This window comes from Squalius cephalus (assembly GCF_949319135.1).
Source record: "Squalius cephalus genome assembly, chromosome: 2".
Lineage (NCBI taxonomy): Eukaryota > Metazoa > Chordata > Actinopteri > Cypriniformes > Leuciscidae > Squalius > Squalius cephalus.
This window is the reverse complement of record NC_137123.1, coordinates 25,050,759-25,076,218: the sequence shown is the minus strand read 5'-3', so window position 1 is coordinate 25,076,218 and position 25,460 is coordinate 25,050,759. Positions and strand designations below refer to the sequence as shown.

At 37.9% G+C, this 25,460-nt stretch overlaps 2 protein-coding genes across 4 annotated transcripts; both read left to right on the top strand.

Moving 5' to 3' along the window:
- The first annotated feature begins 621 nt into the window (after positions 1–621).
- Positions 622–3,400, top strand: enam (enamelin). The gene is made up of 9 exons (XM_079898267.1): positions 622–741; positions 831–903; positions 999–1,022; positions 1,103–1,180; positions 1,258–1,290; positions 1,376–1,414; positions 1,502–1,537; positions 2,066–2,125; positions 2,218–3,400. The coding sequence occupies exons 2-9, from the start codon at positions 844–846 to the stop codon at positions 2,635–2,637; spliced, it is 750 nt and encodes a 249-aa protein (XP_079754393.1). The 5' UTR covers positions 622–741; positions 831–843; the 3' UTR covers positions 2,638–3,400.
- Positions 3,401–3,892: 492 nt separating this feature from the next.
- On the top strand, positions 3,893–8,205 carry cnga1a (cyclic nucleotide gated channel subunit alpha 1a). 3 transcript variants are annotated; one of them, XM_079897996.1, is made up of 7 exons: positions 3,893–4,099; positions 4,222–4,398; positions 4,555–4,608; positions 4,694–4,855; positions 4,958–5,062; positions 5,321–5,427; positions 5,502–8,205. In XM_079897996.1, exons 2-7 carry the CDS (start codon positions 4,247–4,249, stop codon positions 7,019–7,021), a joined length of 2,100 nt encoding a protein of 699 aa, XP_079754122.1. In that variant the 5' UTR covers positions 3,893–4,099; positions 4,222–4,246; the 3' UTR covers positions 7,022–8,205. The 3 variants fall into 3 exon arrangements, with proteins under 3 accessions (XP_079754122.1, XP_079754124.1, XP_079754123.1); XM_079897998.1 differs by having other exon boundaries at positions 3,917–4,099; positions 4,269–4,398; XM_079897997.1 differs by having other exon boundaries at positions 3,917–4,099; positions 4,235–4,398.
- The last annotated feature ends 17,255 nt before the right edge of the window (positions 8,206–25,460 follow it).

Sequence of the window (25,460 nt, the reverse complement as noted above, 5' to 3'; positions counted from 1 at the left end):
AAACATCTATCTAGAATGACTGAAGGGGAGCCAGATGTCGTCTCTTGCCTGATTTGTTTGAGCCTTGTTGAGTGGATATCTAAAAACCTTTTTATGTTCACTTTCTTATCAGATGGAAGACATCCTGGATCTGGATTCCCTAAAGCATAAAGCATAGGCGCATCAACCCTTGAAATGCTTCAAACCTCAGTCTGAGGGAGAAAAAAAAAACGCAGACGACAACATCTCTATAGAAGATGTCAGTGTGGTCACAACAATGAGGAGCCAAAAGATTTATACCTATATCTCCAAAATGAATCAGCAAGAAAAGATTGGTTAAGTCTGTAATTAAGTTGTAAAGATCTTTTGTAATTAGATCAATCAAGTTGGCATGCACCCACAAGTCCCACTGTTATTGGAAAGGGGCCCCTTGAAATTCATACTCATGCAAACTTCACCGTCAAACACCACAGACAGACCCTCCTCCTGTCTGGTAGACAATTTCAGTTTTTGTCTGTCTTTTTGAAGAACTGTGCACCAAGCAGAATTTCACAGTGTATAATTATACATAATGGGTCATTAGCAGTTGTAATTCCAACCTTGCTTTAAGAATAAAGGCAAAAAATAGATTTCATTTTTGCTGAGAGGTGATTGGTCTGTTTCAGGAGCTGCTAAGTATATATAGCAGCCTTGTTCAGTACTTATTCATTCAACTTTAAACTTCAAGAAACCAAGCAGCCGTCCTTGTGATTTTCAAAAGAGGTAAGCTCGTACCATTTCTGAGGAGTTTTAACCCATGCATATGTTACCGGCAGTATTGAATATGTCTGTTTTTCTTTCTGCATTACAAGCTGTGAAATTATCATGATCATGAAAGCTGTGGCGTTGTTGATGTGTTTGCTGGGCTCCTCGCTAGCTGCACCTGTAAGTTCTTGTTTTCACATCTCAGTTCAAGGCAGCATAACAAAGTCAAAATTTCAAACATTTTTGATATCTTCCTCTTGCTTTGCATATTTTAGGCCCCCGACAGCGGCAGCAATGAGGTAAGACTTTTGTGTGTGCTCACAATGGGTGTTAATGTACAGCCTATTGCATTATGCATACTGTGTTTTCTCTATTGCAGCAGGCAATTACTAATCATGCTAACACAGCTCTGCAGTTGATGGAACTCTACAGACTGTTAGGACAGATGCGGCAACAGGTCAGTTCAATCCTGATAATACTAAAGACATAGAGGCATTTCATAATATTAACATAACGTGATCAATGTATTTGCAGGGTTTTGGTGCCATTCCTGGTGCTCAGCTGCCTGTATGTTAAGCATTTAACCACTTCATTTAAAGACGACTGTGTGAACCTGTTTTATGGATTTGATGGTATTTTCTGTTCCTCACAGGCAGCACCTGTGGCACCCGCAGCACCAGCGCCTGTTGATGTAAACCCCTTTCATTCAATCATATCGCAATGATTTCTATCATATAGCCTTTTGAAAACATTTTTGACAATATTTCTCTTTTTACAGACCCAGCCTCAGGTTTCACCTCAAGCACCACAGCAGGTTAGCAATGTGCTGTTGTTATTTTGTGTCGATGTCAGTCATGGCATGTCATAAGACGATGTTGAGGATAAATGTAAAGAAAAATCATGTTAGATAAGTGACCCATCAGCTGTGTATCAAGGCCTTGCTAGTGCACAGATTTACAATACTAATTTACATTAAAGGGAACTAGAACATGGAATGAGACACAGCTTCTGTTTATGATGTAAAGTAGCATTTAGCTTGGCTTTTTGCTACTAATCATAGCGCAAAAACTACAAAGTGGCAATACACTCCTTTATTGGCATTGATGGTTCCATGAAGAACTTTCAACATCCATTTAACCTTTCCATTGCACTAAAGGTTCTTCACATAAAACCTGTTAAGGAACTGTTCACTGAAAGGTTCTTTGGCGAACACAAAATGGTTCTTCAATGGGATCGCCTCACGAAAAACCTTTTTAAGAACTACAATGCGGCTCATTAAACAAGCCTGTGATTGAGAATATTTTATTTTGTGTTGACATTGATCTTTGAACATTTCTTTCAGGGCTTTTTTTTCAACCCCAATCTTTTCGCACCCCAAGGAGATTCAGATGAGGAAGGAGCAGTAGGTTTCCTCTTATCAAAACTGTATCACACATTTCAAACATTAATAGGGTGTACTTTACGAGCTGTGTCCCACTTTTCTATCTACTCTAGCCACTGTATCGTGGGTTTTACCCTCCCTATGGCTACCAGCCTGCCCAGCCGGCTGCTCCACTGAACTCAGATGAGGCCGAAGGAGCGGAAGAAGCAGAGGCTGAGGCAGCCGAGGCCGGAGCCGAACCTGAACCTGCTGGAACCGCTCCAACTGTCGATGTCTCTGTCGCAAACGAGATCCTACCCGTTGATGCCGCTGTCGGAAACGAGATCCTACCCGTTGATGTCGCTGTGGACGTTCCCATCGAACCTGCTCCCGAAGTCATCGCTGCTGCTGCTACTGTTGTTCCGGCCCTCATCCCAGAGGCACCGGCAGTTGCTGTGGAAATTGACACCACTTTGGTGGGGCCTGATGTTGCTGCTGGTGCAGAGCAGGTGTTGGTGGCTGAGGCTCCTGATGCTGCCCAGCCAGTGCAGTGAGAGAGATGATCACAAGCCCCGCCCCCCAAGATTCTAACCAATCAGTCACATCGCTGACTTTAAGCCCACATCTCTGTGGTCTGAACATTGCTGGAACAAAAATGTGGCACATTCCTGTTGTGTGAAAATGTTTCATGGCAGATTTATAATAACCTCATTGTAAGAATTGAGCCGACACTGCTGCAGACAGCGTTACTTGTTATATGTCTTTCAGTTTCTTAAAATAAAATGTATTTTGTCTTACTGCAATTAAAAGCCTCTTTAATCAACTGAAATGTAACTATGTAATTAACCTGATATCTACACCTACATCTATAACAGATGCCTATATATGTGTGTGTGTGTGTGTGTGTGTGTGTGTGTGTGTGTGTGTGTGTGTGTGTGTGTGTTCGTTTGTATGGGCATGTTTTGCTATTCTTGTGAGGACCAAATGTCCCCACAAGGATAGTAAAAACCTACATTGTGAGAACCATTGGCTGGTCATCACAAGGGAAATTTATTAATAAACATAGTTTTTTTGAAAATGTAAAAATGCAGAAAGTTTTGTGTGATGCGTAGGTTTAGGGGTAGGGTTAGTGTAGGGGGATATAATATACAGTTTGTACAGTATTAAAACCATTACGTCTACTCACAAGTATAACAAAATAAACACTAGTGTGTGTACAGTGTGTGTGTGTGTGTGTGTGTGTGTGTGTAACTATGTATGTATCATTATACAGTACGTAAAATATAAAATGTCCAATTAAACAAAAACTACATATCCAACAAAACAGGCCATCTATTTCTCTGTGAGTGACTATGTGTGAAACTAAGACTGGGAGGTTTGTATTAATAGGATGAAGCAGATCTGTGGAAGACTGCTGACTGGGCAGATGTTGCTACATGAGGTAAATCTCTCACTCTACTCTACAGGCTCACCGTCTATAGCAAGCACATGTACACAAATAACACCAGTATAATGTGTGTAGACTGCATACGTAAAATGAAATTACAGTTAGTCAAATAAACACCACAAACCAATGTGGTCATTCACATATGCCTTACTAAGTGCACTCTGATGAATCAATTTAAACATGAACCTAAAAATTTGTTTTGAATATGGAACAATTAAATAAACGACAGGTTGCCAAAATTCTCAGTGTAATGGTATAAATGATGGGTTTGGAGGGAGTATAAATTATGTACCGTTCAAAAAGACAGGGAGGAGGCTTTGTTTTTGTCACTCTAGTCTCTCATTAATCTCCAAATCCTTCTCAGGGTCATGCAAGTCTGAGATATCATTACAGAGCACAACAGAACAAATGAACCACACGCTAGTTCCTCCTTTGAAAAACACGAGCTGTAATTTGACTGTAGCCTATCTTTAATTTCACCAGACAGAAGGTCTGTGCATCTGACAGGCTCTGTGATTCTTCTGATCAAGAGAGAATGGGACAGGATTTAGGTTAAAGCAAAACAGCCGGTGAGTTTGATATGACTTTGTGGCAATTTTCTTCCTCTTATAGTATCATCTTGTCCATGTTAGAAATTTTTCATGACTTTTAACAAATAGAAAGACATGTAAATTGTAAATCACTGCTTCAGCCTATTGTTCTAGGGGGAAAGGATCATGACTATTGTACCTACATCAGGGGGGTTTGCAGTCCCTCTTCAAGTGTCTCCGATAATGGAGGTGGAATCAGAGGAGGACGATGAAGACACAATTCCAGCTCCAAGTGCAGGACGTTTCTTTAACATCAACAACAGCAACAACAATGAGGAGTAATCAAAGATCATTAGATCAATACAATTTAATATAATATAATATAATATAATATAATATAATATAATATAATATAATATAATATAATATAATATAATATATAATTTTATATGAATGTGCATTAGTGGTAATAGTGTACTTTGCTCTCCATATAGGGAAGCCAAGAAGAAAAAGAAAAAGGAGAAAAAAGAAAAGAAGGAGAAAAAAGAGTGGGTAGCACACTGGTCTTATATTTGACATTTTCTGGTTATAAATAACGTTTGTTACCGTATAAACCTTTCTGTTGTTCTGTAGCAAAAAAGAAAAGAAAGAGAAGAAAGAAAAAAAAGAGAAGAAAGAAAAGGAAGAAAAAGAAAAAGAAAATGAGAAAGAAAAGGAAAAGGAAAAAGAAAAGGCAAAAGAAAAAGAAAAAGAAAAAGAAAAGGAAAAGGAGAAAGAAAAGGAAAAAAAGGAGGGGTTGGTATCTGGATTTTTTATCAGTCATTTCTAATCTGTGATTTACAAAAGGTTAAAGTATCACCATTGATTATTGCTCATGTCAACTTCATTTTTTTCAAGGCCCAAGGAGGTGTTTGTGATTAACCCAGCGGGACTCCTGTATTATCAATGGCTGCTTATAATCACAGTTCCTGTCATGTACAACTGGACAGTTATAATTGCAAGGTAATAATTAGATGTTCATGTTTTATTAAGACCAGGAGATGAGAGAAGAATACAAATTGAAGACGTTCCCTTTTTTAACCTCTGAAGTGTGCTTCCTTACATCTCAATTAGTCTCTTACACTCATATGCTCTAGATATGATGAAGGTCATATATTCAGCATCAAAATCTAACATAATACATCAAATTGGTACATTTTGTAAGCTTGATAAATGGGTGTAATACTTTTGAGAGTATTTATATTGTGTCTCTTTGCATAGAGCCAGCTTTGAGGAGCTGCAGCATGAATATCTACTGATCTGGTTCCTCTTGGACTATAGCTCCGATTTGATTTATTTGGCTGACATGGCCTTCAGAGCACGAACAGGTGAATATAACATCATTAATTAGAATTAGATCTCAATTTGTGTCATGATTTCATGTCACCTTCTCTTTAACCAGGGTACCTGGAACAGGGCTTGCTTATCAAAGATGAAAAGCTCCTTCTCCAGCGGTACACCGAAAGTCTCCAGTTCCGCATCGATGTCATCTCTATGCTACCCACGGACATCTTCTACTTCGTTTTAGGCTTGGACTACCCAGAGATCCGCATAAACAAGTTGCTCCGCCTGAACCGCATGTTTGAGTTTTTCACCATCTCAGAAACCATGACCAACTACCCCAACATCTTCCGAATCTGCACTTTGGTCATGTACATCATCATCATCATCCACTGGAATGCATGCCTCTACTTCTCCTTCTCCAAGTCCATCGGGTTCGGATCAGATGCATGGGTGTACCCTGCTCTCGACGAACCAGAGTTCGGAGAACTCATGCGAAAATATTCCTTCAGCCTGTACTGGTCTACGCTTACCCTCACCACTATCGGAGAGACGCCATCTCCAGCGCTAGACTCTGAATTTCTCTTCCACGTAGTTGACTTCCTGGTGGGTGTCTTGATCTTCGCCACCATTGTTGGTAACATTGCTACAATGATCTCAAATATGAACGCAGCCCAGGCTCAGTTCCAATCCAGGATCGACAACATTAAGCAGTACATGCATGCGCGGCATGTCAGCAAGGACCTCGAGGAGCGTGTCATCAAGTGGTTTGACTACCTGTGGACTAACAAGAAAGCACAAAATGAAAGAGAGGTGCTGAGGTACTTGCCAGACAAATTACGGGCAGAGTTAGGCATGAACGTGCATTTAGAGACCCTCATGAAGGTGCGGATCTTCGCCGACTGTGAGGCGGGGTTGCTGATCGAGTTGGTGTTGAAGCTTCGCCCCCTAGTTTTCAGTCCTGGTGACTACATCTGCCGCAAAGGCGATATCGGGCGGGAGATGTACATCATAAAAGAAGGCAAACTTGCCGTGGTGGCCGATGACGGCGTCACTCAATTTGTCGTCCTTGGCGATGGAAGCTACTTTGGTGAAATCAGCATTCTAAACATCAAGGGCAGCAAGGCAGGGAACCGCAGAACAGCAAATATTAAAAGCATAGGGTACTCAGACCTCTTCTGCCTGTCCAAAGATGATCTGATGGAGGCTCTGACGGAATATCCCGAGGCTAAAGCGTTGCTGGAAGAGAAAGGGAGACAGATTCTGATGAAGGATGGTCTAATTGAGACTGACCCTGCCAAACTAAAGCCAGATGAGAGGGACTTGGATGAGCGCGTAAACCGAATGTACAGCACACTGCAGATCATGCAGACCAAGGTAAACAAGCTCCTGGCGGAACAGGAGGAGACACAGAAGAACATCAAACGGCGAATTGTTCAGATGGAGCGCCTTGCTGGGGAAGAGGTGGAGGATGAAGATGAAGAGGAGGAGATGGAAAAGAAGGAAGAAACCCAGGAGGAAAAGAAAGAAGAAGAGCCAGAGAAAGAGAAGGTAGAAGAAGACAAGGAAAAGATGGAAGAAAAAGAGGAGGAAAAGATGGAAGAAGTGACCGAAGAGAAAAAGAAAGACGAGGAGCCATAGGATAAGAAGATAAGAACTTGTGAGAAAAACTCTGGATGAACTTCACAGATGAAGATAATCTAAGATACACTAAATACGTTCAAATTAAAAACAAAAACTTCAATCTTGTTCTTATAGTAACACTAATTTGTTTAGCCAATTTGACTTTGTTCACTCTGTCTTGTGCAGCCAATAAATTCTTGTAAAGGCAACTACAGATTTCTTGTCCAGCAAATGGTCAATTAGCAATACCAGTTTTAATTTGTATTCCTTTCTAAAATATATTAGATTTTTTTTTTTATAAAGTAAACATTTGCATAAGTACAACTCTAAAAAAAACATCCTTGCAATACCTTCAAATAGATGCGCTCTGAACATCACCACACACTAATAGATAACATAACAGTGACATCAAAATAACAGCAGAATAAATAAATCCTGCAAACAGAACACAACATTATTTATTCATGTGTGTTAGGTCTTGTGAGTTGTAAGCACGACACCGTATATCTTCAAAGACCTCATATTTATTCCGAACAGTAACTTCACATGTTTAACACTAAGACTACATGACACAACAATGTGGCAATGGATACTGGGAGCTCTCAAATCAGTAGCATTGTTCAATATCGTTTAATAATTTTTTTTTTTTTTTTAGACAACTGTTTAGGGTGTGCTATAGTGAGAATACTGTGAATTCCGTCCCTTTTGGGTTTTGGTAAATGGTTTCTTGATAATAAAAATATTAAAGATGCAAATTGTCGCACTATACTGAGTCTGACCAGTCAGCATCCAAGACTGGAACAACCAATTTTAAAAGGTGTTATGGGTCAAATAATATTTATGAAAACAGACATTTGAGGTCTTACCAAGTAGTCTGCTTGATGGGCACAAGGGTGCAGCAGAGGACCAAAGATTAATGACCCTTACCTCTTCAAAACCTGAAAATGACAGCATAAACACACATGAAGTTATGTCGTCTTTTATGGAGCCACTAAACCTAAAGATATATAGCCTATATTTTTGTTGAAACGTGTTTGAATGGGGTAAAAAAAAATAAAATAAAACGTGACAACGTGACAATGTTGTTTTGAACGTGACAATTATAATATTCACTAAAAATGTTCAACAAGCAAGTAGCCTATAAACTGTTAATAGAAGCTTTTGAGACACGTGAAGGGGGCGAAAATGTGCATGTGTCAGGCGTTTCGAAAAAGGAAAAGGAAAAAAGACTTCAGCAAAGGTAAGTTCAATGTGTTTTGAGAGGGAGGAATACTTGTGAGGAGCCTTTAAGTTTTGTCTTGTAAACTCCTTTATGAAAACAGTTGTTCATGATTAAGCTAGTGGTTCACAGCTCGGATCATAGCCTATTACGGTTTTTGACTGATGACGGATCAGATTATTTTTCAAATCACCAAGAAAATAAAGCAACTGCACTAAATAAAATAAGGTCTAACTAGTATTCAGATACAGAATGTAAAATAACACTATAGTGTTCACTGTATAAATTAAATTTAGATTAATCTTTGTGAAAGCTGTGTTTTGTTGTTTGATTAACATTGAGCAGCAGGTATTTATTGGCTGCTGTCACTTTAAGACGACCTAATGCACAGACCATGATGATACACTTACGATTTCTTTCTCAAATGTTTATGTTCACTTAAGACATATCCAGCTGTGTTTACGAGACTATTTGCAGAGAAGGGTATTTTGACGTAATTTTGTTACAGAATGTGTCCATTCTGATTTTCAAGTTGATGTTAACGCACACGACTGTAAAATATGCATTTTAGATGTTGTTATGATAGCCTTATGACATAGGGCTAGTTGTGTTATGCAGACCTGGCAACCCTGACGTGTTTATACTTTCTCCTCCTCTGAATGCATCCTTTCTCCTAGTTCGTCGGATCCACGTGGTGCATTTAAATGATGCGTCCTTCATCATGGCATACCTCGATCGGTTTCCAGATCACAAGAAGAAACCATGAATAACCATTTGAGTGTTGATAAGCAGCCTGTGAAGTGCTTCATTATTCACTTTATGCTGAGATAGAAAAAAGGTAACACGTGCTTAAAAAAATACATACATAATATTTAACCTTACTTGGATTCTCAAAACATCCCCAGGCAATTTTAGTACATTTCAAATCTGAATTTTTAGTTAAATGGCATGCACGCAGATAAGTGGTTTTAAGATGCAAAGATTTGAAGAGGCAGACTTCTGACATTTGAAAAAAAAAAAAGAAGAAAAAGAAATCAATTGCTCAGGCTGTAATGGCTGTAGCTCTGCCTACACCTTTTTTCATGGCAGTTTGTACAGACCTGCTTTTAATCATGATGTTTTCCTTCTTCTGGCATCCTTCAATTTTCCTTTGGCTGCATTATTGATAATGCAATTACAATTCTACAGGTATGCATCTGTCAGTTTTGTAAAATCTTAGGTCTTTTTTTTCATTTTGAGACATCTTTTTTAACAGTGTTTCATTGCCAAGAAGCCTTTGATTCAGTCAGGAATGATTAGGGATCCTGTGGATAGGGGATACCTTCTTATATGTGGAGTGGTCACAGTGTGTGTGCCTCAATATTATCTATTCTTTCATTTTGAACAGTCCCACCTGTTCTCTTCGCCGACAATTTCTGTCACATGTGGACGCTTATTGTATTTTGCTCAGAGAGGTGATGAGAAAAGGAAGTGAGCTGAAAAAAAAGAAATGAAAGAACATTGGAAGTATGTCTCCCATGGGAAAGCAAGATAAAAAAGAAAGCTAAGCCTGTGATGTCAGCCATGAAAAGGGTCCTCAACCGTTTCGTCTCTTGAGCAGCTGGAGCTACGCGTTTAATTAATTAGAATTAGTCTGTCACTTTTAGAGGCAAATCAAAAAGGACCATATGACTTTCCTTCAAGGAGAACTTACTTGCTGAATTAACTTGTTTACACAAGTGTTGGGAATATGAACGCATAGGTACAACTTTTTGTTATTTGGATGAAAGCTAGATTGGAACATGCATGAACGATTGAATGTGTGATTTATGGGAAGGAGAGAGAGAAAGAAAGCAAGCCAGTATCATTGAGACTGAGGAATCTGATGGATTGATTTGTACATTAAGTCACACTTAAACTATTGAGGGTCTGTTTACCTCACACCAAACATGAACCAGTGATCAGTCAAGCAATTTTATCATCCCATTTGGCCTGTCAATGCAGAGACACTCAGCCCACTGCATCAGTGAGAGCACAGGTGGCTTTTTCTGAGAAGATAAATGGTGGCACAACAAGGGTCTATCAGTAGGGAACATTGCATCTCGCTGAGTATTGTCATCAGACGCTCTGATCTGAGCAGGTAATGGAAGTCACTTAGGCAGCTCACCAGGGTGGTTTGGAGTCTGGTGGCATAAAGATACACCACAGCATGTAGGAACCTACATTTTGGTCTTACAAGCTGGTTCCTCCTTGTACTTCCTGTCGTTGCTTAGAATTCTTAAGCACTTAACTGTCCCTTTCTATTAGTGTGTGTAACTGACCAGTTAGCCGGTGTGCTATTGTTTCTCCTAAACAATTTACTTCACGATAATAGCATTTGCAGTTGACCGGAGACGCTCTGGCAGGGAAGAAAGCTGACCTATTGGAAAAGTGACATCCTATGACAGTGGCACTCAGGGCCAGCCTGGGGAACCGTGGGAGGTCATTAAAATGGACCCGCCGGTATAAAAATTGTTGTAACTTACAAATATGCATAGAACCACTGCAGTTTGATGAGTGGAATCACACTGTATATACTAAATGTATATATAATTATGCACTGAAAACGTATGGATAAATATTTACTTTACTTTTACATTTCACAAATAATTACAAAGAAACACATTGCATTAAGTGTGAAATTTTTAAGTAGACTAAAATAATATTTTCTTGTAAAACTTCTTTTTTTTTTTTACAGTGTGTATGTAAATGTTTATTTAGAACAACTGGGGCAGAACTATGTATAAAAGTGATTATTTCTTTCAGTTAAAAAACAGATTTTGCAGAACATTTTCTGTCTGCCGTGATGTAGAAAAAAGAAATAATGTATAACTAAAACTATATAAATTAAACCAGGTATATAAATACAAGCACATCATTTTGAAGTGGTATAAAAAATATCAACTAATTGTAAAAAACAAAAAAAACAAACTATATCTATAAACCAGATCCTTCCAGATAAGCTAGTTTGGTTTAATGACTAACTCATATTTTCTCTTGACTTCTTTGCATCTCGTCGAGAGTGTCTGGGTTTGTTCCCCATACTGTTTTTAAAAAACACTTTTTGGTATCACTTTTGAGCAAGGAAACTGATATTTTGCATGATGATAGGGGGCTGTATAAATTATGCAGATTACTGTGTTACTATTTTTTTGTTTAACTGTTTGCCGCTTTTCTCTTTATTGCTTTCATCTCCTGTGAGTCCGTATGCTAAATGTTGAGGTCCATGTGTGTTTAGGTCATGACTGAAGTGTTAAGTGATTGCCTGCTTCGCCTATAGGCTCTTATACCACTTGAAAGTCAGCATTAATGCCCATTATACCGCCATTGTTTGTATATGGAGACTGCGGTCAGAATTATGGACAGAAATTTTCCTCCACTTGATCACAAGTGATTACTTGTCAAATAGGCTCTTACCCTGTATCTGCATAGATACTGAAACTCGATATCTGAGACACTGAAGCCAGTGATTTAAATCACAACCCACAGACGACAAAATTGTCTTTTCAAATGCAATGTGAGAGGGAAAATGACCACTTACCATCAGGTTCAGACATGGAGATTTAAAGTCATTTTGTTACATTGTTTTAAATGTTTGATTTCTTGCACATTTAAAGGTCTGATAATTGAAAACTGAAAAGCCTGATGCTTTCATGAGCCACCTAAGCTCTTTCACACTGATTTGACTTAATAAACAACATGCTGTGCTGCGTGATCTCATCTTAATTTTCCTAATTGCTTGCAATTGTGAATCTCCCTCGATGCTCAAGCAAGTGCAGTTCCATAAGCATGATAAGAAAACCCATGATGTCATTTTAATTAGTCTATTCAATGGCAGAGCAGCTCTGTTTGTCAAACTCCAGCATTGCTATTATCATGGTATGCTAAATTAAGCATCAGCCCCCTTACTTTCTTATCAGGACTCAGTGACATTTGCATCACTGTCATTTCTTGTGTCTCTTCCCAGAGTCGGTGACGTAACCACCATCGGTCAAAATGCCAAGGCCTTGCCAGACCAATGAGCATCTTAAAGTTTAATTCTGAACAGAAAGGGAAAATGAGGAACATTTGTCGTTGAAAAGAGTATGAGAGACATTTTTAGTATGCGATGCAAATGAACCATTGACCCCTTACTGGGTTTCTGGACCTCTCAAGTCGTGTAGGTGATGTGGAACATTTAGTGATTGCTAATAGCGGAGAAGCTCAAGGTTTCTGAAATGAATAAACAGAAAAGTCACTCAATCATCTGCGCTGAATCACAGAAATTAAATGACTTGATCCTGATTCTGCTCCTTTGGTGACTTCTACAAAAAAAATGTGTGTGACTCCAGAGGAAACTTCCCTTTAAAGCTTTGAGTGACAACCATGAAATCTTGGCGATGCCGATGTCACTTGAATTTAGTTGAGTGTTTCTGAGAAGACGTGTACGAAGTTCTGGCAATGTGTTCTGCTGAGGCCTTTGTGCCGTGGGGTCGTCATGGAAATGAAGGATGAGGAAGACTGTGAGAGAGAAGCACAGTTACAGTGCAGCACTTACAGTATGTGAAGCTCCTCAGGGCTGGTACTTTCTCAATGGCTGGGAACACGTATCTTAGTCATCACTTTCTTTTGTAATTTATAAAACGGTCATGAATGCCTTTCTTTAAGAATGTAAAACAAAAGCTTTTTTAAAAGCATAGAGATGGTCAAGACTTGGTTTATAACCAACTTTTATTTTTGCAGGCTATAATGTGCCAGCTGGTTTTAAATAAAATCTGATGCGCAGCATTTCTTATTATGCAAGACTTCACTGACAGCTTAAATAAGATTTACGCACTTCTCCTTAAATCGTGTGACCCAACCAAGAAACAGGATTTATGAAGACGTGAGCAGACCTTTTCTGTTTTTCCTCAAATTATTCTTTGGCTTGTTTTTACCAGTAAAGCTGGTTTAAACCACATGAACCTGTGTGATCTCGCTGCATAAATCATAGACAACAGCATGGAATCCGTTCAGACAGATTTGTTAGGGGGAAATGAAACAACCTGTTTAGAGTTGAGTCCATCTGTGCCCCCATATATACTGATTTTTGCTTCAGGCTGTCTAATTTAGTCTTGGACAGAAAAATCGTCTGATTGCTTACATGTGAATGTGTCATTTCTGCATCCTTAACCACTGTGAAAATGAAAAGATATACGTTAGACACCATTCCGGGGTTCTCAAATGCCACTTACACCTTTATTTGGCCTGATGCATCCTGAACCGAAGCAACTGAAGCCTACTCACTAAATAAAACAAGGATATTAAACTCTGCCAGTTTATTATTTTGTGTTTTATCAACATTCATACAGTAAACATGCACAGTATATCATTAATAATTGGTTATCATCAATTTTGGCATCAAAATTTTGGCCAATATTTGATATTTAATTGAGCATTATTATTGTTTTCCTGCCCATTTTTACAATTAGATTACCGTTGCCTTTATTATCGGCCCAAAAAGCATGTGTCCTGTCCTGCCCCTGCTTTCATCTTATGTGCCCTTAAGTTAAATCTTTAATAATTTAATAGCACTGTTAAATGTAATCTTTGTAAAAATGTAAAAATGTTGTAATGCCTATATTCACTTGTAGCTTGTAAAACAATTACTTTTATCTTAGTTAATGTTTATTTATAATTTATTTAGTCAACCAGGTCAAGTAGTTGTAGCAGATTAGCTCAAAAGGGAATTATGAATAATTAATTAAACTTAAATACAGTAAAATATTGCGCATGCGTCGTGTCTGAACGCGTTGTTTGTATTTGGAGCTCCATCGATTTGATTCATAATCCGTGATTTTCTCTTTAAAATCACTTACAACGAACATTTTCTACTTTTCCTCACTGAGAAGCACTGCTGCTCAAACCTCATAGTTCCAACGCGGACTGTTTAGCAGACGCGTCTCAAGCCGATTTGTGACCCAACACCGGTAACCCTGTGGGTCACGGCTGAGCGCGTCTTCTTTACACTCACTTACAAACGAACATTTTCTCGCCTATCGTGCGTCTACATTACACCCGTACCACTAAAAAGACGGATTATATCCAAGACTTCAGTCATAAATTAGTATTAATATTGATAGCATCACTGGTAGCGTCGTTGCTAACTTACTGTCCATCTGTTAAAATGGCGAATATATCAGATGTATGTTGTCTACCTTTTGGTGCAGGTGAAGACTCACTCGAGCTGCACGCGGTGCTGTCTGAGCTGGAAGCTGTAGAGAAGCAGATCCGCAACATTTTAGAGAGACAAGCCGAGCTGATAGACCGGCGTTTATCTCTTGAATCAGCACGCGCCGATGCGTCGATTAGAGACCGGCGTTTAGCTCTTGAAACATCACGCGCCGATGCACACAAATCAGCGACTAACATTAGTAATCCGCTGACCCCGACCTCGTCTACTCCGTGCGTTTTTTAGCATTGGTCCCGAGCGCCCAGGTCACGATCAGCCATGGTTTCGTTCACTCCGGCTCCGACACACCACCACGAAGCCTGGGTGGTTCCGCAGCGGAAGACGCGAGCCAGGACCAGAGCAAGAATCTCTCCGCCCCTCCCGGTTTTCGAGATCTACACCCAGAACCGCTTTTCCCCTCTTCGCGAAACGGAACGCGATGCTGTCATCATCGGCGATTCCATCGTCCGGCACGTCCACGCTACGTTAGATAAAAGTAAGGTGCGCAGTCACTGCTTTCCTGGTGCTCGTGTTTTCGATATCACTGCGCGGGTACCTGAGATCTTGAACGGTGACGAGCGTGTCGGAGCCGTCGTGTTGCACGCGGGAGTGAACGATATCAGGCTGCGGCAGACGGAGGTTCTGAAGAAAGACTACAGGAGCCTGATCGAGACGGTACGCAGCACATCGCCTGAAATAACGATCATTGTGTCTGGACCGCTTCCCACATACCGACAAGGGCATGAAAAGTTCAGTAGATTATTCGCGCTAAATGAATGGTTAATGTCATGGTGCAATGAGCAGAAACTGCTCTTTGTAAATAATTGGAATCTGTTTTGGGAGTGTCCTAGGCTTTTCCGCGCTGATGGCTTACACCCAAGTAGAATCGGAGCAGATCTTCTGTCTGATAACATCTCCAAGACGTTAAATACCATTTGACTAGAAACCAAAAGTCCAAATTACAGTCTTTGCTGCACCAACTTAATTGATATAAATATTAGTGTAGAACATAGCATAGAAACTGTGTCTATTCCTCGTTTAGTGAGATCAAATAATAAATCTACTGCAGTATCTAGAAAAAATCTAATTGTTATTAAAACAGAAAATCTCGCTATTAGTGAACAAAACCAATTTCTAAAGCTAGGCTTTAGAACTTTGCCTTACTGAAACCTGGCTTAAACCAAATGATTATTTCGGTCTAAATGAGTCTACTCCATCAGGTTACTGTTATAAGCATGAGCCCCGTCTGATTGGTCGTGGCGGCGGTGTCGCAACAATCTATAGAGATATTCTTAATGTTACCCAGAAAACAGGTGACAAGTTTAATTCGTTTGAAGTACTTGTACTAAATATACGCTCTCAGATGTAAGAAAAAAATCCCTATTATCTCTAGCTTTGGCTACCGTATATAGACCGCCAGGGCCTTTACGCTGATTTCCTAAAAGAGTTTGCAGATTTTCTCTCAGATCTATTGGTCAACGTCGATAAAGCATTAATTGTTGGAGATTTTAACATACACGTAGGTAATTCAAATGATGCGTTAGGGGCTGCGTTTACAGAATTATTAAATTCCTTTGGGGTCAAGCAAAACGTCACAGGACCAACTCATCGTCTTAATCATACACTCGATTTAATTATATCATATGGAACCAGTCCAACCGATATAGATATCATTCCACAAAGTGATGATGCCACTGACCATTACATGGTAACTTGCATATTACATACTGCTGTAATATGTCATGCGGCGCCGCGTTATCGACCAGGCAGAACAATCCTTCCATCCACCAGATAATTTCTCAAATTGCTTATCTGATCTGCTGCCTGAACCCAAACAAACAGATGAACTAGAGAAACTAACTAGCACTATGAGCACCATTCTCTCCAGAACATTGGATATTGTTGCACCCGTTAAATTAAAAAAGGTCAGAGAGAAAATTAAAGCACCATGGTACAACAATACTACGCATGTTCTAAAGAGAGAAACCCGTAATTTAGAGCGTAAATGGAAACAAACTAATTTAGAGGTCTTTAGAATTGCGTGGAAAGACAATATGTCACGTTATAAAAAGGCCCTAAAAGCGGCAAGGGCTGAGCACCTCCGCAAACTAATATAAAATAACCAAAATAATCCAAAACAGACGTCACCTGAACAAAATATCCCGTTACAGTTTAGTAGTAATGATTTCATGAACTTCTTCACTGAGAAAATAGAAAGCATCAGAACCACAATTGTAAACGTTCAATCTTCAATCGCGCCTTATAATTCAGCCTCAATTATCACCCCGCAAGAACAATTACAGTGCTTTACAACTATAGAACAAAAAGAGTTAAATAAACTTATCACTTCATCTAAAACAACAACATGTTTATTAGATCCTATACCAACTAAACTACTGAAAGAAGTGTTACCTGTAGTGGAAGAGCCTCTCCTCAATATTATTAACTGGTCTTTAACTTTAGGTCATGTTCCAAGAACATTTAAATTGGCAGTTATAAAACCACTCATTAAGAAACCACAATTAGATCATAATAACCTAGCAAATTATAGACCCATTTCAAATCTTCCATTTATGTCTAAAATATTAGAAAAAGTTGTGTCCGCTCAACTGGGCTCTTTCTTGCAAGAAAATTACAACTATGAAAAGTTTCAGTCTGGATTCAGGCCGCATCATAGCACAGAAACTGCGCTCGTTAAAATCACAAATGATTTACTTTTAGCTTCTGACCAAGGCTGTAACTCAATACTAGTTTTACTTGATCTTAGTGCTGCGTTCGATACTATAGATCACACAATACTCTTAGATCGACTACAAAATTATACTGGTGTTCAAGGACAAGCATTAAGCTGGTTCAGATCATACTTATCTGACCGCTACCATTTTGTTTATTTAAATGGAGAAAAATCGATCATAACCTCAGTAAATTATGGAGTGCCACAGGGATCTGTGTTAGGCCCTCTATTATTCTCAATATATATGATGCCACTTGGAAATATTATAAGGAAACATGGAATTAGTTTCCATTGTTATGCTGATGACACTCAAATATATATTTCATCACGGCCGGATGAAAACGCTAAATTATCCAAATTGACAGAGTGTATTAAAGATATAAACGATTGGATGACGCGTAATTTTCATTTATTAAATCCAGACAAGACAGAGGTACTACTTATCGGTTAAAAAAAACGCCCACAAAACCTCTCACAATACAACTTTAACATAGTAGGATGTCCTGTTACATTATCATCTACAGTAAAAGACCTGGGTGTTATATTAGATTGCAACCTGTCTTTTGAAAATCATATTTCATATGTTACAAGAACAGCCTTTTTCCACCTTAGAAACATTGCTAAGCTACGTAACATGCTATCAGTTTCTGATGCAGAAAAGTTAGTTCATGCATTCATGACTAGACTAGATTACTGTAATGCTTTATTAGCTGGTTGTCCTGCATCCTCAATAAACAAGCTACAGTTAGTCCTAAATGCAGCCGCTAGAGTTCTTACTAGATCAAGAAAATATGACCATATAACACCGATTTTATCATCACTACATTGGTTACCTATAAAGTTCCGTATTAATTACAAGGTATTGCTACTGACTTGTAAAGCCCTAAACGGCTTAGCTCCAGTCTATTTAACGGATCTTCTATCGCCCTATAATCCATCGCGCTCTTTAAGATCACTAAATTCGAGGCTTTTGGTCATATCCAGATCCACCAAAGGAGGGATAGCATTTTCACATTTAGCTCCAAAACTCTGGAATAGCCTTCCTTCCTTCGTTGCTCAGACTCACTCTCCCAGTTTAAAACTACATTAAAGACGCATCTCTTCAGCCATGCATTCATATAATATTCTTAATCTTACAGTTCAAACTACAATACGGCCTCTAGTTCATAAACGCCAGAGGAGAACTGGCCCCCGACTGAGCCTGGGTTCTCCCAAGGATTTTTTTTCTCCATTAGGTCACCTGATGGAGTTTTTTCGGTTCCTTGCCACTGTTGCCTTTGGCTTGCTCAGTTGGGGATATTTTGGGAATATTTAATTTAATTTTATCAATCAATAAATTTCACTAGAAACAAACCTTGTTGTATTATTTTAATTTAATACTGTGAAGCTGCTTTGATACAATCTGTATTGTGAAAAGCGCTATACAAATATACTTGACTTGACTTGACTTAAAATATTTGGATCAGTTAATATCATTAATTTTATTTAGCTGAATCAATATTACAATCAATGAATCTCAGTATTGCTCTTCTATCACCTCTTAGAAAGGATATTTTCTGTGTCCACAGAAAAATAACTCTTTCTTAGTGTGTAGCTGCTGTGATCGTATTGTTAAAGGGACGTTGATTTACAAGCAGGGACCAGAATCAAACTCACATGAATGCGCACAAAAGTTTTATTTAACTAAGTTACAAACACAAATAATCTAAACAAACACATACACACAATCACGCATACATGGGCAAAATGGAAAGTGAAAGTGGATGAAACAGGGAATGAAGCTATGTAATAGAGGCATTTGACCATCTGAACAGAACCATCAGTTTCTTAGTTTAAAACAACTTGTTAACTAGGGGTCTACAGCTTACACTAAACCTCAGTGTTTTAGTTAGATAATTGTGCAATACTCGCAATGCCCTAGCTATTTTGAACTAGCGTTCGGATATGCAGTCTCAGGAGAATGTCTTAATGGTTCAGTGGTCCGATGTTTTGAAGTTGCAATCGATTTCTTCTATGTTCAAGGAAGAAATTATGATGAACTTGCAATGTCAGCCTGTCATTGTCAAGGACGTTACAATAGTTGTAACTTGAGGCCCTGTTGGCGCGGCTGATCTGCAACCTGAAGCAAGCAGAAGAGAGAGAGGGGAACTGTGAAGTTTAACTTCTATAGAGGTCACACCTCCAAAGGGCCAGTGAGTCAATAGGAACTTAAACTTTCGGGGAGAAGGTTTACGATCCTTTGTCTTCAAACATGGTATTTTGCATACAGTATGTAACTGGATTGAGTGTTGATGGAGAAACTATGAAAGATTCTTGTAATACTAATATGTTGCATAGGTATCAACATATAATATACACGATCATGTAGGTCATCAAAATAAAAATTTGTAGATACCAAAAATGGTATAGGAGAGGTTACATTATCTAGTGGTTCTATCATAAAGCATGTATAAAACGGTATACAATACAAAGTACACTATACAAGACAGTAATTAATCATACATACAATGTCCTGGAGAAATGCATGTGCCTTCATAGAAGGTATATGATAAAATGGATATAATTCATTTTTATGGGCTTATAATGCCTTTCCTGTGGGGAAATGGAGTGAGAGTTACTCTCTCCACATTCCTTTGGTTCTGGCTGGGTGTTAGTTGCAGTTTGGGGGTAGTTTACAGAACTCTAACACGTATTTTGTTTTTTGGGAGAGGGGGTTTGCTGGATTATTCATTAAATACAATGAATAATTGTGTGTGTCTGATTGGAGATTTCTGCACTGGAAGAAACCCTTTGGAGAACTTCTAGGCACCCTTTATAAATGCCAGTTTTCTGAGGAACAAAATGGATCCTATAATTTCCTTTAAGAGCTCTAAAGAATGTCAGCGGTTCAACAGTAACTCCATCATAAGGGAAAAGTCTTAAAGTGCCCCTATTATGCTATTTTAAAGTTTCCTAATGCTGTTTTGGAGTCTCCTGCAACAGGTTTACATGCATCAAAGGCCAAAAAACTGTTCATTTTCTCATAATATATATTTGCACATCACCACATTTTTCAGTGATTCTTAAACGACTCGTCAGATGAATCAATCTCTCTAAATCCCTCCTTTCCGTGAGCTACTCTGCTCTGATTGGCCAGATGGCTCAGTCTGTTGTGAATGGTCTACCGTGTACAGCGCGCATGTCGAAAACAAAAATGCCCATTGCCATAACAACGTCAGCTCTGCTTGTCCTGAGGCTTCCTACACCGTAAACTAAACACAGTAATGAACAATGACGTCGATTTTACCATATCAATCCGAGCGCGAGTCCAATAATAAAACATTGGAAGAACTAGTTATTCAACCCGAACCTCCATTGCAAGGACGACTCGAGCGGGACGTTTCAGTGATACACTACTCAGTTTGAGGTCCATTATGAGATGCTGCAACTGTAATTCCTCACCATCAGCATTAAAAAGTGCATGTCCATCAACAAACCGATTATTTTACTTATAACGTTACTTATTTATTTACCGAGTATTTGTCTAATTTATTGCGGTGAACATGTGAAGACTTAAGATGCAAAAGCCTCTAAGTGCTATCTGAAATTTTCTTCTAGAATGATCATTTTTATCAAGCTTGTATGTTTATGTTCAGTTATTTCACTTTAATGGCAATGAAAATGACCTATTAATTGTCATTAAAGTGAAATTACTGAACCTAAATATACAAGCTTGATTAAAATGCTCATTTTAGAAGAAAATTTCAGATGGCACTTAGAGGCTTTTGCATCTGAAGTCTTCATGTGGAAACTGTATCAATAACAGTGAGCCGATGTTTTCATTCACTTAGAGCTATGTTACACACTACATGAAAGGTCATTTTCAAACATCCATAATAGGGGCACTTTAAGGAATATATGCTTTCAGTCTGCCTATTAGAGTTGAGTGTGACCTAACTATTTTAACTCTCGTTTCTGATATTTATCATTTGTAAATTTTATAATTGTAACAATACCATATCAAAATTCTAAATGCTAAAAGGTAAATTAAATATGTGATTATCCTAGCTGCAATAAAAAAAAAGAAAAGAAAAAGAATGATGACTTGTCAATCTCTTTGTGGGAAGAGCAGGTGCATCATACTGGGGTTTGACAGATTTGAATGGCATGGTGTAGCAGGTGTTTATTGACATCAGCTCACTATGTTCTAAGGAATATCTAGGGTTATTAATTGATTCCAAACAATGCTTTACCAAATCATACATTTAAGCAGAATTTGTGGTTCATTTTTTTTCTTCTTTTTTTTTTGTGGAGGGAAAGAAAAATACTCTAATACTATAATACCCTCTTTGTCAGTCAAGCATGATTGACATGAGACCCAGTACCAGTGTCAAATCCAAGTGTCTGACCAGTCTACTTATTCCCATGTCATGAATCCGAGGCTGATATTGTAATGCTATTCCAACTCTGTCTTGAGGCTCAGAAAACCTTGATTTGTTCACTTGCTACTCCACGTGTTTTTTTTTTTAAATAAAATGTATTCAAGGTTATGACTTAAGACACCTTTGGATTAGTAGACCTATGTTAGACATTCATTAATATTACACTTGTTTTGGACCCCTGGCTGCAGCTTGCACTGTTTAAGACTCCAAGGAACATATTGAACACCTCATTAGCGGAAGTCGAAGGGTCACTGTAGGGTTACATTGTAGATGAGTCGATAATGTTCAAAAGACGTGATTTGAAATGTTAAATGAACATTGGCAGTTAGTAAATATCTGTTTTACAGTTATGCTGTCCATTCTTAACTAATGGTGCCTCAGATTCCCTTGCCATTGATGCTTACTTCCAAGAAAAATTCCACACATTGGCTTTTTCTTTTCTTTTTTTAAATGCAGACATTTACACCGTTTGTAATGTAAGCGGTCAGGATTGAAGTTGCTTAGAATCAATTCTTACAGTAATGCTCCATCCCAGTCTAGCAATCACTTTTCAATTGATTTCCGAAAGCACACAGGTTTAGACAAACCTATTTTCTTAATAACAGAAAGAGTTTAGATGTGCAACAATTACATTCACTTACCCCATTTTTAGGGAAACAAGTAATACAGATTTTTCTGTCTGAAAACTGCTGGCAGTTATTTTCCATTTTGGTTGGATTTACTTTTCGTTCAATTTTAGGCTGTGCATGCTTTGCTTTCATTTAGATATTGATGTAGAGTACTCATCAGTTGTTTTCTCTCCACACCCTGGCAGAGGAAGCTCATGGGATTGTTTGTGTATATTGGTAATGTCTCTGAGTGACCTGAGGCTATGTCAGAGATGGTGGCAGGTGAAGCCCATGAGGCTAGCTGTTTATTTTCTACTGGCATTTACAAATGTGACATGTTGATGTGATAATTGAAAGAAGCCCAGACTTTTTGGAGGAAACTTTAGTGGTGACTCACCACAGCAGCTTGTTTTACCTATACATCTCTGCCATCATTAGAAGAGTGAAGACATTATGTGCTGTTGAGGTCACTCTGCAGGCCGTGACTGGCAACCTATAGCATCAATTTTTCAAGATTTGACTGACATGCTCATGCCTCAAATTCAACATTTGTGCTGTTACAAATTGAAACAATTGTGCGTCAAGCTAATGCAAAAAAACAGATTTGATTGTTTTGCATGCAATTTATTCAAAAATAAACCTATTGATGATGCTTTTTTAAATTAATTTAAAAAAGATAACACAAAAAAATTATCATTTTAATATTTAAAAGAAATTAATTTGAAGCATAAAGTAAAAACAGGGTGATACATGTCCTGATATCATAATGAAGAAAAAAAGTCTCATTAAAGAATGGAATTCTTGAAATTGATCTTTTATTATTATTTCTTAGAATTTAGTTATCACATACAACGGCTGTGTCATGCTCAGTAAGTCTATAAAAATATCAGATAAGTTGACGTTTATATGACAAGGCAAGGTTCAGATTGTAAAATGTCATAAGGTGGGACTTCCAAAAACTATTCCCTAAAACACACTTCTGCTAAAAGGTATAGAGTTGTTTTGTGACATAAGATCTAGGCAACTTCTGCACCTTGCCATTGATTTTCTAAAATTCATGTTGTCTGCAGCCATTTGTGACTCAGTCCTCCAAGTCACTTTCTTTTCTGTTCCACCAGGCTCCTTGGGTGATTAAATAATTTACCTCATTGTGTGGGTTTGTCCAGGAAAAGAAATGTAATTGAACGTTTAATTACCATTCTGGAGGCAAAACTGATCCATTCCCCTGCCTTTTTTCTTTCCATGTGAGTGGAAGGATTTTCTCTGTACAATACGTTTCACATTGATTGATCACATTGATTGCTAATTTGCAGTTCAATTTGCATGTGAAGAACTTGACTCACGGTCTATCTTTTGATGGACAGTCTGCTATCAACACTTTCCATATGTTAGTGAATAATGAATATTCCTTGGGGCTATCTATCTTTTTTTGTAAATTACTTTCATGTGGGTTCTTTTGTGTTTTGACAAACCCCAGGGCTTTATAGGTGAATGGCACAGAAATGCTTGCTTATTTATTGGATCATTCTCATCCTCTCATATGCACTGACACTGAAAGAATGACATTTGAGGAGTCATTTTTTAAGCTTCTGCTGGAATAGTCTGGTGGGCTATATCCTTATCTTTTATTAAGGCTCTGAGAGTAAACTCTGACCTTGCACTCCATGTACTGTATCTAACAGCACAGCTTGTTTCCAGTATTACCTCTAGTAGAATGAGATCTGATGAACCACAAAGCTCTACATTTGGCAGAATGTGATAAGCATGTTGCTCTGTCACTGGTGTTTATGCTGTGGAAAATCATCTGAGAAACTCTTATCAGGAATATTTGCTGAATTTTGTTGTTTTGTTGTGTAGATGAAAGATTTAGAACGCATGCATGAACAAACGGTCAATTTAATTTGTACTTCTCTCATCTATCATGCTTTCTGAGCGAAAAAGTGCTGGTATTTCAACATGAATCACATGATAACTTTTGCTTTTTGATATCTCATGCATAGTATTTTTCAAATGGTGAATTCATATTCAAATTATAATTAGGAGAAACATTATTAGCAATGCAAAAAAAGGTTCCTTGGCCTAGATGTTTGAAAACACAGTAGTCATGCTGTTTAATGTCAGCCTTTGACATTTGATTTACAACATCTAAATCAATATTTGGTTAAGGGACATTAAAACCATGCCATTTATATTGAAGCCAGATGGTTGGATTTACTACATTATTTACTCACCCTCATGTTTTTACAAACCTGCATGCTGTTATTTTGTCAAGCTTTTTTTATTTAATTTGATATTGGATGTTAAAGTGTTAGCACAGACTTAAACACAAACGTAGAGACTACGTTTATGGCACTTTTATGTGTTCTTTATCCTTTATATATATATATATATATATATATATATATATATATATATATATTGGATGTTTTAAGTTAATATTTGACAACTTTCTACAGTAATGTTTTACAAGAAAATACTATTTCAGTCTTTTTACTTCAAAAATTCACATTTAATCTAATGTTTTACTTATCGTTTCTTTGTAATTATTTGCTAAATTTATAGCTATCTCTTAATGAAAATAGTAAATATTTTCAGTGTTTGAGCTTTTTTTCTTCTTAAATTGGCTATGGTTTAATTCTTCACTTTAATATCAGTGTCATTAAGAGTCTATGTCAATTCATGCTGAAATTGTTAATTTGACAGTAAAACAGCATAATAAGCTACTTCGCTGATTAAATGAATGCAGGTTATGGTTAGTGAGAATCTTATGGATAATAAATGTGTGTCTTCACCAAATTTGTTTCATTAGCCTGAACATCTGTTAAGTAGCAAAGCCCCAAATCCCCTGCAGTTGCAGTAATGCTACTCAATAATGTGATATAATAATAATCCTGTAAAGTTATGTCTACATTATAAAAAATCCTTTTGCTTTTAACTAGTTATTTGTATTTTAGGCTGTTTGAGATCTTAATAGCAATTGAGACTTGTCATTTACATCCTGTTTGATCGTTTGCAGAGAGAACATGCATTGCATTTATAACACTCCTCAAATATTCTTATGATAACCATAAAAAGTGCATCACATTCACCAGTTCCTCTGTATAGAGACTTCATCGCCCCAGTCATGTTTTACATTTCTCCCAATGCACATGAAACTGCATACTGAATTTCATTTAGCTCTGGGTTTAAGAATTTTTATTTATTTATTTATTTTTTTGCCAGGAAGATGGTGACTGACAGTTTAACCAATGAGTTAGTCTAAACTGT